Source organism: Oncorhynchus clarkii, chromosome 10, assembly GCF_045791955.1.
Source record: "Oncorhynchus clarkii lewisi isolate Uvic-CL-2024 chromosome 10, UVic_Ocla_1.0, whole genome shotgun sequence".
NCBI lineage: Eukaryota > Metazoa > Chordata > Actinopteri > Salmoniformes > Salmonidae > Oncorhynchus > Oncorhynchus clarkii.
In genome coordinates this window covers 42,850,185-42,862,055 of record NC_092156.1, presented here as the reverse complement: position 1 = coordinate 42,862,055, position 11,871 = coordinate 42,850,185, and the positions used below count along the sequence as shown (strand labels likewise).

Below are 11,871 nucleotides of genomic sequence, written 5' to 3'. Positions count from 1 at the left end.
ACTTTACTCAGACAGTAATGAAATTAGATGGGGAGACAGGCAAATGGGAGAAACAGTGGGATGGTCAGTGGGAATGCTCTGCACAGGAAATACTAATTAATGGTTGATGGCAGTGGTTAACCAATCATAGATTGCAGTCTCCTTGTCCATAGACTGCTTTCAAGGTAATGACACAAACATTTTGTCTTTTGTAATTTTGGTGAACTATCTTTTTCAAAATAGGCCTGGAAGAAAATCCCGCTGGCTCTCCAGAAGGGTTGGCCACCCCTGAGCTATTTCTCAAGTGATGGGTATTTGAAAATGTTCTTGTAATAACAATACATTTCTCAAAAACAAATCACTCAACCTTCTATCACTCAATCTAATCAATATTCTAGTGGTTTAAGCCTACTAGTTGAAGATCCTTGCCATCATCTTACTTTAAATAGAAAAAATATGATGCGTTGTGAGTCACCCTACCATCTCTGCCTAGCATGTGCACAGAGCTAAAATGTAAAAAATTATATTCTAGGCCTGGAGCATTTAATATCCAATGCTTATTTGTAGGAATTATTCAAAACTGCAAAAACTGCAAAAATACATCTCAAATTATTCATTTTCAAATATCAGATTCCAAATCTATGATAACACTGCCAAAATTGGGAAGAAGAGGGATAATAAAATACTGTTCGTGTGAGGAATAACAGTAGTGTTCTTGCTGACAAGCACACTAACTACCCTTTATTTTAGCCCAATGTTAAGAATGAGAATTGTTCAACTGATCAGACTAAATAAAGTAAATTGATAATAAAATATCCTGAAGACAAGATCAATCTTCCACTACAATAAACCAAAATGCAACCTTAAAGGTCCTCAATGATGTCACCATTGCCCTTGATTCTAAGTAAGATTGTGCTGCTATTTTTATTGACTTGGCCAAAGCGTTTGATAGGGTAGACCATCCCATTCTTGTGGGCCGGCTAAGGAGTATTGGTGCCTATTCGAGGTCTTTGGCCTGGTTTGCTAACTACCTCTCTCAAAGAGTGCAGTGTATAAAGTCAGAAAATCTGCTGTCTCAGCCACTGCCTGTCACCAAGGGAGTATCACAAGGCTCAATCCTTGGCCCCACGCTCTTCTCAATTTACATCAACAACATAGCTCAGGCAGTAGGAAGCTCTCTCATCCATTTATATCCAGACGACACAGTCTTATACTCAGCTGGCCCCTCCCGGATTGTGTTAAATGCTCTACAACAAAGCTTTCTTAGTGTCCAACAAGCTTTCTCTACCCTTAACCTTGTTCTGAACACCTCCAAAACAAAGGTAATGTGGTTTGGTAAGAATAATGCCCCTCTTCCCACAGGTGATATTACTACCTCTGAGGGTTTAGAGCTTGAGGTAGTCACCTCATACAAGTACTTGGGAGTATGGCTAGACGGTGCACTGTCCTCTCAGCACATAAACTCAGCAGAGAACCTTGCTCTCCATTCAGCTCCACTCTAATCTTGAGGGGCGTTACTTTAAAATGCAAACCTTACATTGCTAGACCGCAAGATAGGACAATGATAGAGATTCCGTGCTTGATGTTAAATTGCGGTCTTAGGTGCTCCTATTTCAAAATGATTTGGAGCACAGTTGAAAAGTTAACACACTATATACAATGGATTGATTAGAAAAATAAAATCAGTACTTTCCAATGTGTGAGATATAAGAGGTGGGCGTGTGAAGAAAGTCAATATGTGTAGTGCTAGGGCAAAAAACAAAACGTACACCCAGGGGCGCACGACCGAGTTTGGAAAACCCTCAATTGAGCTATGGTCTAATGAACACCAGAAAGGTAGGATGTATGTAAAGGCCCTATTCATCGAAATGGTACGGGCCAATTTTGTGAAACACGTGACATGTCGGATGGGCTGGGTTACAACCAAATGTATTGAGAAACATGGCCGAGAAGAATAAAGGTGAGAAACAAGTTAGCAATATCAATATTTTAAATATATTGCCATCGCTACCTATTTCACAAAATGTAGTCTTTAATCTGAGTAAAGAGGTAAAATACCATCAAACAAATGCAGTTACGCTAATGCACATGAACACGGTTGTCCGTCGGAAGGTTAGCTAGCTAAGGTAGAATGTGTAACGTTTTATGCTAACAATCGAAGTTAGCTAGCAAACGGATAGTCGAAATGCGGACCAGCGTCCTTCGTTTGTTAGTCCCCACGCCTGCTATTCAGGGTGGGAGTGCTACGTATTTTGTCAAATGAGATGCTTACTAACTCCATGTTGCTAGCTAGGTTCCAGTGCCCTGGGTGTGTTGGTTGGTAGCTAGCTTTGGTAGGCTAACTACTGAACTAGCTAGCTACAACATTTTACATACTACGACAAACATTGGGCTAGTTCAATCACATCGAAAATGTATTACTCCTTAGCTGTTATGACATTACAGTATGTCTGACTGTTTACTGACAACTGCGGAGGTCTCATATGGGGGGCTAGTGTGAAGGAAGGCCATGTTATAGGACCCCGCCTACTTGTTTTACACTGAACCAAAATATTAACGAAACATGCAACAATTTCAAAGATTTGACTGAGTTACAGTTAATAAGAAATCAGTCAATTGAAATAAATAAATTAGACCCTGATCTATGGATTTCATATTACTGGTAATACAGATATGCAAATGTTGGTCACAGATACTTAAAAAAATAAAAAAAGATTAAGGTAGGGGCATCGATAAGAAAACCAGTCTGGTGTGACCACAATTTGCCTCATGCAGGGTGACATCTCCTTCGCTTAGAGATGATCAGGCTGTTAATTGTGGCCTGTGGAATGGTGTCCCACTCCCCTTCAATGACTGAGCGAGGTTGCTGGATATTGGGGGGAACTGGAACACGCTGTGGTACGCGTCTAACCAGAGCATCTCAAACTAGCTCAATGGGTGACATGTATGCAGGCCATTAAAACCTGTCATTTCCAGCTTCCAGGAATTGTGTACAGATCCTTGTGACATGGGGTTGTGCATTATCACGCTGAAACATGAGGTGATGGCGGTGGATGAATGGCACGACAATAGGCCTCAGGATCTCGTCACTGTATTTCTGCATTCAAATTGCCATTGGTTTAAAATGCAATTTGTGTTCGTTGTCAGTAATTTATGCCTGCCAATACCATGACCCTACTGCTACCATTGGGCACTCCGGTCACAATGTTGACATCAGCAAACCACTCACCCACACAACACCAAACATCTGCCTGGTATAGTTGAAACTGGGATTAATTTGTGAAGAGCACACTTCTCCAGCGTGATAGTGGCCATCGAAGGTGAGAATATGTGCTTCACTGAGATGGTTTGTGCAGAAGTTCTTTGGTTGTGCAAACCCAGTTTCATCAGCTGTCCGGGTGGCTGGTCTCAGACCATCCCGTAGGTGAAGAAGCCTGATGTTTAGGCCCTGGGCTCGTGTGGTTGCAAGTGGTCTGCAGTTGTGAGGCTGGTTGGACGTACTGCAAAAAAAATGTCATTGTTGGAGGTGGCTTATGGTATAGAAATGAATGTTAAATTCTCTGGCAACAGCTCTGGTGGACATTCCTGCTGTCAGCATGCCAATTGCATGCTCCATCAAAACTTGAGACATTTGTGGTGTTCTGACGACAACTGCACATTTTAGTGGTCTTTTATTGTCCCCAGCACAAGGTAATCATGTTTAATCAGCTTCTTGACATGCCACACCTGTCAGGGGGATGGATTATCTGGGCAAAGGAGACATGCTCACTAACAGGGATGTAAACACATTTTGTGCACAAAATTTGAGAGAAATAAGCTTTCTGTGCGTATGGAACAGCTTGTGGATCTTTTATTTCAGCTCATGAAACATGGGACCAACACTTTACATGTTGCATTTTTTTATATTTTTTGTTCAGTGTATTTGTAGAATCTTCTAGTATCACTGATAATGCCAAGGAGGGGGGAAAAGGGATACTATTTGAAACTATTAACAGGACAATTCCATAAAACTGAATGAAAGGGTTACACTGCTTTGCAGGATATGTCAAAGATTTGGTGTCTGCCAGGCCAGTGTGTGTGTTCTTGACCCAGACAAAGCTGGGTCAAGCATTAGCTCTACTGAGCTAATCACAAGTCTGTCTGACTGAATGAGAAATCGATACCCATTAGATGTCTTTGGGCTGGTCTATTTTAGGCTTGTACTTAATGCAGCTTTTCCCATTCTTGGTCCTCTAGGCCCCAAGAGGTGCATGTTTTTTTGTTTTTTTAACACAACATAGCGGCTTCAAATGTTAATTTTTATTTTATTTTCTTATTTTACCCCTTTTTCTCCCCAATTTCGTGGTATCCAATTGTTTTAGTAGCTACTATCTTGTCTCATCGCTACAACTCCCGTACGGGCTCGGGAGAGACGAAGGTTGCGTCCTCCAATGCGTCCTCCAATACACAACCCAACCAAGCCGCACTCCTTCTTAACACAGCGCCATCCAACCCGGAAGCCAGCCGCACCAATGTGTCGGAGGAAACACCGTGCACCTGGCAACCTTGGTTTTCGCGCACTGCGCCCGGCCTGCCACAGGAGTCGCTGGTGCGCGATGAGACAAGGATTTCCCTACCGGCCTAACCCGGACGACGCTAGGCCAATTGTGCGTCGCCCCACGGACCTCCCGGTCGCGGCCGGTTACGACAGAGCCTGGGCGCGAACCCAGAGTCTCTGGTGGCGCAGCTGGCGCTGCAGTACAGCACCCTTAACCAGAGCGTCACCCGGGAGGCCCCAAATGATCAAAGTTTGACGAGTAGTTGATAATTTGAATCAGCTAGGTCAAAAACCAAAACCAAAAATATACCAATTCCATGGCACATGGTTCATGAACTGATACACAAAACAACGCTGGATTCAAAACTTAGTTTTTCATTTAAAATTATTATACAAAATTCTTGCAACCAATAGAATGCTCAGCAGATTTTGCTGCAACTAGACAGAATCATTACATCACTTGTTTTGGTACTGCTCGTATGTAGCTTGTTTTTGAATAATTGCAACCTGGAGCTAACTCTGTAAATAGCACTGCTGGGTGATTTGAAAAGTCAGTAAATCGAAAAAGAATATAATACTCTTAGCAAACATTTCCTTCTTTAATTTGCAATCTGTAGACTATGTCAATAGAAAGGTTCAGAACTTTGGTGAAATAGCACAGTTAAATGTATATAGCAAATGGAAATCGAAACTGGATGGTGGGACTAAAAATAACAAAAGATAACTAATATAAAATATGTCTGTAAAATATAATGTCTGTAAAATGTATGTATAAGCTGGTAGGCTATGTGGGGATTGGAAATTATGCAGATCTACCCCCTAAAACAACCACCTAACTTAACTGTCTGGCATCCGACGTGGCGTAAGATACACAATGCACACATTATTTCTACTGTTGAGGCCATCCAACATGCATTTCAGTGTCTTTCAAGGTCATGTGAGCCAAGGACGATTAAGCGTATGACACATTTTTAATTATGACTTGTTCTTCTAGATAAGAGTGAGGAGACCTTTGAAGTCATGGACGTAGTAGAGTATGCCAAGAAACAGAGATGGTGGAACAAAATATTTGGCGAGAACTCTGGGCCCGTAGCAGAGAAGTATAATGTTGCCACCCAGCTTGCCATTGGTGGAGTGTCTGGCTGGTGAGTCGATCAGTCCTGAATGCGTTAATATTAAACAGAACTAAGCCATGAGAATCTGGTGGTGCAATTTAACCAGTTAAATTACTTGGCAGTTCACTGTTTGACTGCTGTGTTTCCTCTTAGGTGTGCAGGGTATTTGTTCCAGAAAGTTGGGAAGCTGGCAGCTTCGGCAGTGGGTGGAGGCTTCTTTTTCCTTCAGGTAGGGTTTGACTTCTTTACGTCAATTTATTTTCTTGTTTTGATAATCCTTAGTTCTACATGACACCTGACCAATTTATTGAGCCACATTTAACACAGATTCTGACACTCATGTTTCATTAGGACACATGGAGGTGTGTTATGACCATTGACTATGGCCGTGTCCAAAATCTGGCTTGCCTACTACTTATTTAAACTGCATACTGTGTACTAATCATACTACATACTATTTAGAATGTACTGTTTAGAAAAGTAAAAAGCAGTAAGTAGCTAATATTAGCACACTAGTCTCAACCTACTGAGAATGCAACATCTAATCCACAGTTGCGGTGATTCCTACCATTCGTTAATTTTGGTATTTTTAGCTGTTTATCAGCTGTTGTCAAACTCACACACAGGTTTGACAACACACTCAAAGACGAATCTCTGGCCTCCTGAGGGGCACAGCATTCTAAAGCACTGCATCGCTATAGACCTGGTTCGATCCCAGGCTGTGTAACAGCTGGCCATGACCGGGATACCCATGAGGTGGCGCACAATTGGCCCAGCGTCGTCCGGGTTAGGGGAGGATTTGACCGGCTGGGATTTCCTTGTCCCATCGTGCTCTAGCGACTCCTTGTGTCGGCCGGGCGCCTGCAAGCACCCTTCGGTCGCCAGCTGTACAGTGTTTACTCCGACACATTGGGGCGGCTGGCTTCTGGGTTAAGCGAGCAGTGTGTCAAGAAGCAGTGCGGCTTGGCAGGATCGTGTTTCGGAGGACACATGGCTCTCGACCTTTGCCTCTCCCGAGTCCGTAGGGGAGTTGCAGCGATGGGACAAGCCTGTAACTACCAATTTGGATAAAAAAGGGGTAAAACGAAAAAGGGGTAAAAGTACAAGAAACGGAATAACAAAAATACTATTCTCTTCCTCAAGTGTACAGTGAATTCTACTAGATGAAAATACAAAATGAGTATGACATCCTGGCATTTAAAGCATCCAACATTTTAGAATGTCAAATGACTATGGACAATTATGGAATGTAATACATGGAAGATATCAATAGAATGGAATGAATGGAACATATGGGATGACAAATACACTGATAGAAATTAGTTTGCTCTAATTATTTCTCGAATGTTTTATTCTCAATGCAACCCTTGCCTAAGTACTTAGCATTAGGAAAGTGTAAAATGTGCTGTCAAAAGCTTTAATAGTATTTTTCACTGTTAAAATACAATATTTTGTTACAAGCAAAATGTATCATTCTGGGAGATGTAATAAAGTGAATTGTCTTTTAGAATTATTTTGTTTGTGAGGGCTTTGTGTGCGTGAGCATTGCAAAATAAATCTACACATGCCAATAATTTCATCCAAACTGCTTGCACGCGTCAACGAGCATCTGCGTAGCCAGGCACTAAAACAGAACTTGGTTCTATTTTTGATGCTTGAAGCGCTGCAAGTCCCGCCTCTCCAATCTCCTCATTGGTTTTTAGGAACATATACATACTAGAGGTCAACCGATTATGATTTTTCAACGCCGATACTGATTATTGGAGGACCAACAAAAGCCAATACCGATTAATCGGCCGATTTAAAAAAAAAAATATATATATATATATATTTTTTTTTGTAATAATAACAATTACAACAATACTGAATGAACACTTATTCTAACTTTAATATAATGCATCAATTAAATCAATTTAGCCTCAAATAAATAATGGGAACATGTTCAATTTTGGTTTAATAATGCAAAAACACTGTTGGAGAAGAAAGTAAAAGTGCAATATGTGCCATGTAAAAAAGCTAACGTTTAAGTTCCTTGCTCGGAACATGAACATATGAAAGCTGGTGGTACCTTTTAACACGAGTCTTCAATATTCCCAGAAATGTTAGGTTGTAGTTATTATAGGACTATTTCTCGCTCTATATACCTTTGACTATTGGATGTTTGTATAGGCACTATAGTATTGCCAGCCTAATCTCGGGAGTTGATAGGCTTGAAGTCATAAACAGCGCTGAGTTTCAAGCATTGCTAAGAGCTGCTGGCAAACACAGGAAAGTGCTGTTTGAATGAATGCTTACGAGCATGCTGCTGCCTACTACCGCTCAGACTGCTCTATCAAATATCAAATCATAGACTTAATTATAATATAATAAACACACAGAAATACGAGTCTTGGGTCATTAATATGGTCAAATCCGAAAACAAAAAGTTTATTATTTCAGTGAAATACGGAACCGTTACGTATTTTATCAAACGGCTGGCATACATATGTCTAAATACTGCTGTTACATTGCACAACCTTCAATGTTGTCATCATTACGTAAAATTCTGGCAAATTAATTATGGTCTTTGTTAGGAAGAAATTATTTTCACACAGTTCGCAACGAGCCAGCCAGGCGGCCCAAACTGCTGCATATACCCTGACTCTGCTTGCACAGAACGCAAGAGAAGTGACACAATTTCCCTAGTTAATATTACCTGCTAACATGAATTTATTTTAACTAAATATGCAGGTTTAAAAAAATATACTTTTGTATTGATTTTAAGAAAGGCATTGTTTATGGTTAGGTTCATTGGTGCAACTGTCACCGCTTTTTTCACAAATGTGCTTGTTATATCATCACCCGTTTGGCCAAGAATGCTGTGATTTGATGATAAATTAACAGGCACCGCATTGATTATTTGCATCGCTGGACAAGCTAGTTAAACTAGTAATATCATCAACCATGTGTAGTTAACTAGTGATTATGTTAGGATTGATTGTTTTTTCTAAGTTTAATGCTAGCTAGCAACTTACCTTGGCTCATTGCTGCACTCGTGTAACAGGTGGTCAGCCTGCCACGCAGTCTCCTTGTGGAGTGCAATGTAATCGGCCATAATCGGCTACCGATTGTTATGAAAACTTGAAATCGGCCCTAATTAATCGGCCATGCCGATTAATCGGTCGACCTCTAGCATATGCCCAGGTGGGTGATTGAACGCTGAACTGTGGTCCACACTCCAGTCCAGTTGGTGATGGTAATGCACCTTAAAGTTGGTTTTCAACCGACATATAAAGTTCAAAGAAGATGAAGACAAAAGAAGACTGAAGGAGGAAAGATTACAAGAATCTGTGGCTTAATTGCCGGAGTAGAGGACCTTGTGTATTTCAGATAAAATAACACCCCAATGTTTAAATCCCTGAACAAATTATCTAGCTAGCTAGCTAAATGGCCATGAATGTTTCATGTGTTTGGACCTGTCCCCAAATTAATATAGGAGGTTGAGTTTGTTTTGATATTTCAACCTGCGTGTCCTCATCGTGTCTGGTGTGGAAGGACAAAATGAACATGCACGCGGACACACCTGGTCTAGTCAACATTGCATTTATGCCTTGTATCATATACATGTTTTGGAATATTTGTTATCTGTATATTTTTTTTCTTGTTATTTTCATTGTCATTTAGGTCATTATTGTGGAGTCACTACAATGTTGTTGATCCATCCTCAGTTTTCTCCCATCGTTAATCAGTTTCCTTACTGTCCTGCAGCTCAGTTCAGAAGGACGACTGCATCTTTGTGTCTGGGTGGTTTTAATACATCATCCACATCATAATGATTAACTTGACCATGCTTAAAGATATAGTAAATGTTTGATTTAATGTTGTAACCGATATACTAATCACTGAGGCTGTTGAAAAGCTCCCTGGTCTTTGTAGTTGAATCTGTGCTTGAAATTCAATACTTGACTGAGGGACCTCACAGATGTATTTATGTATGTATTGGGGACAGAGGAAGGGGTAGTCATTCAAACGTCATCCCCTATTATTTCTCAGAGTCCATATAACTTTTGTGATTAGTTAAGCCAAATGTGACTTCTGAACTAATTTAGGCTTGCCTAAACAAAGGGGTGAATACTTATAGAACAAATTAATTTTACAATTTGTAAACATTTGTAGAATTTTCTTTTCACTTTGACATTATGGCATATTTTGTGTAGATCAATGACAAAAAAAATACAACGAAATCTTTCAATCCCACTTTGTAATGCAACAAAATTGGAAAAAAGTTAACGGAGTGCATACTTTATATAGGCACTGTATCTCTATGGTTATGATGACCAAGTCACATTGCCATTATTGGTGTGATTCATTTCCTTCTAGATTGCCAATCACACAGGATACATCAAAGTGGACTGGAAGAGGGTGGAGCGTGATGTAAACAATGCCAAGAAGCAGCTGAAGTTGAATGCAGAAAAGCCCACTAAGGAAGTCAGGACAAAAGTGGATGAGGTAAGGGGTTATCATGGTCTATTACAAAATGGTGGATGTTTCTTCTCTGATTCATGTTTTAATATGCTCAGGACTAAAATGATTGAAGTCATCCACACCTTTTGTTTTACTCCAGAGTATAAAAGAGAACAATGTTAAAGAACAATACTCTGAAAAACTTTACCATCGATTTAAAGGTGCTTTATCTTTTTTGTCTTACCAGGTGCAGACATTTGTGAAGAAGAATATTATCCTCACAGGAGGTTTTGCTGGGGGATTTCTGCTGGGCTTGGCCTCTTAAGAGCCTCTCATTTCGGTCTTTACTTAATATTTTTTGTCTCATACAAGGCTGAAAACAGCTTAAACCTAAGCAGCTATCTAGATATGTAAGTAGACTCCATTGATATCATATGTCAAGCAAATTCATACGCTTGGTGGGTTTTTGGGCATGTGTCAATTTGAAAACAGCCTTTTAGATACTATGTCTGTGGTTAAAGTTTATGCATGGCCTATGCACATATGGCAGGAGCATTGGCTTTAATTTTTCTATGGGTTGTTTTGGTATGGTACTTATTTGAGAGATTGTTCAGATCCACTTCAATAGTTATCTGTATGCATTCAGATGGAACTCAGGGTTCTCCCCAGGAATTTTTTAAAACAAGGTGTTTCTGCTGAGTATGGCTGGGGGGTGGCCCGGAGGGGTGTAGTGCCCCCCTTTGGACTCAGTTTATTTATTTATTTATGACGCACCTCTAACTGCCATTTCCTGCAATCTAGAGAAAAAATGGCCTATGATACATAGTGGAGCAGCGCCTCTTACATTCTTTGGGGAGAACCCTAGAACTGGAGCAAAGCCCTTTAACGTGTTTTGTAACATCCTTAATTTTCTAAGTTAAGATCAACAAGGTTGTTATGTGTTTAAATGTTACTTCAAACCGAAGGGTTTGAGTTAAAAGCATGTACATGTATGAGTAAATATTGTATGACAGGACTAGGCCACAGTAACGCAAGTTTGAATGGTATTTGAAGTTATATTCTTACCTGAAAATCAGTGACATTTCAAAGTATAACTCAAAGAAAATCATGGGTGCATATTAACCGTCCCCAATAGTATTGACTTATTTACCAGTGCAGGAGGTTGCGTGTGAAGTATTTATTTGAGACCAAGGAGTGAGACGGCAAGACTGGACATATCATTTGGCTTTCTAATTCCCTCCTTAAGAGTGAGGCGTGTCATGTGTGTAAGTACAGGCTGTGCGCATTATCAAAAACTAGGGTGTATTCATTATTTGGATTCTGTTGTAAAATGTAGTGCAACGGAACCTGTTTACTCCAAACGGAAAATGTTTAGCAGTGAAAACAAGTTTGTTCTTTCTGAAAAATTCAGGTAGGTTCTGTTTGCTTCCTCGTAAATGTTTTTTTGTTGTAGAGCTTTTTGCAATAGACCAAACATTTTACAACAATCAGGCTAATGAATACACCCTTGCCTAACAGCATACAAGGCTTCTGTTTCACAAACAACTATGGACAATTATGAATGTAATACATGGAAGATATCAATAGCCATTTGTATGGAACATATGGGATGACAAATACACGGATAGAAATTAGTTTCCTCTAATTATTTCTCCAATGTTTGTTATTCTCCTCAATGCTACACTTGCCTAAGTACTTAGCATTAGAAAAGTGTAAAATGTGCTGTCAAAAGCTTTAACAGTATTTTTCACAAGCAAAATGTATCATTCTGGGAGAAGTAATCAAGTGAATTGTCTT

The 11,871-nt window shown here is 40.1% G+C and overlaps 1 protein-coding gene across 2 annotated transcripts; it reads left to right on the top strand.

The window, feature by feature from the left end:
* Positions 1 to 1,741: 1,741 nt before the first annotated feature.
* On the top strand, positions 1,742 to 11,708 carry LOC139418505 (FUN14 domain-containing protein 1A-like). Of its 2 annotated transcripts, XR_011635334.1 has the most exons (6): positions 1,748 to 1,939; positions 5,511 to 5,661; positions 5,785 to 5,860; positions 9,991 to 10,119; positions 10,322 to 10,732; positions 10,940 to 11,708. XR_011635334.1 is itself a non-coding variant. In XM_071168029.1 (5 exons), the coding sequence occupies exons 1-5, from the start codon at positions 1,921 to 1,923 to the stop codon at positions 10,397 to 10,399; spliced, it is 453 nt and encodes a 150-aa protein (XP_071024130.1). In that variant the 5' UTR covers positions 1,742 to 1,920; the 3' UTR covers positions 10,400 to 11,708. The 2 variants fall into 2 exon arrangements, 1 of the variants encoding a protein (XP_071024130.1); XM_071168029.1 differs by having other exon boundaries at positions 1,742 to 1,939; positions 10,322 to 11,708.
* Positions 11,709 to 11,871: the final 163 nt, after the last annotated feature.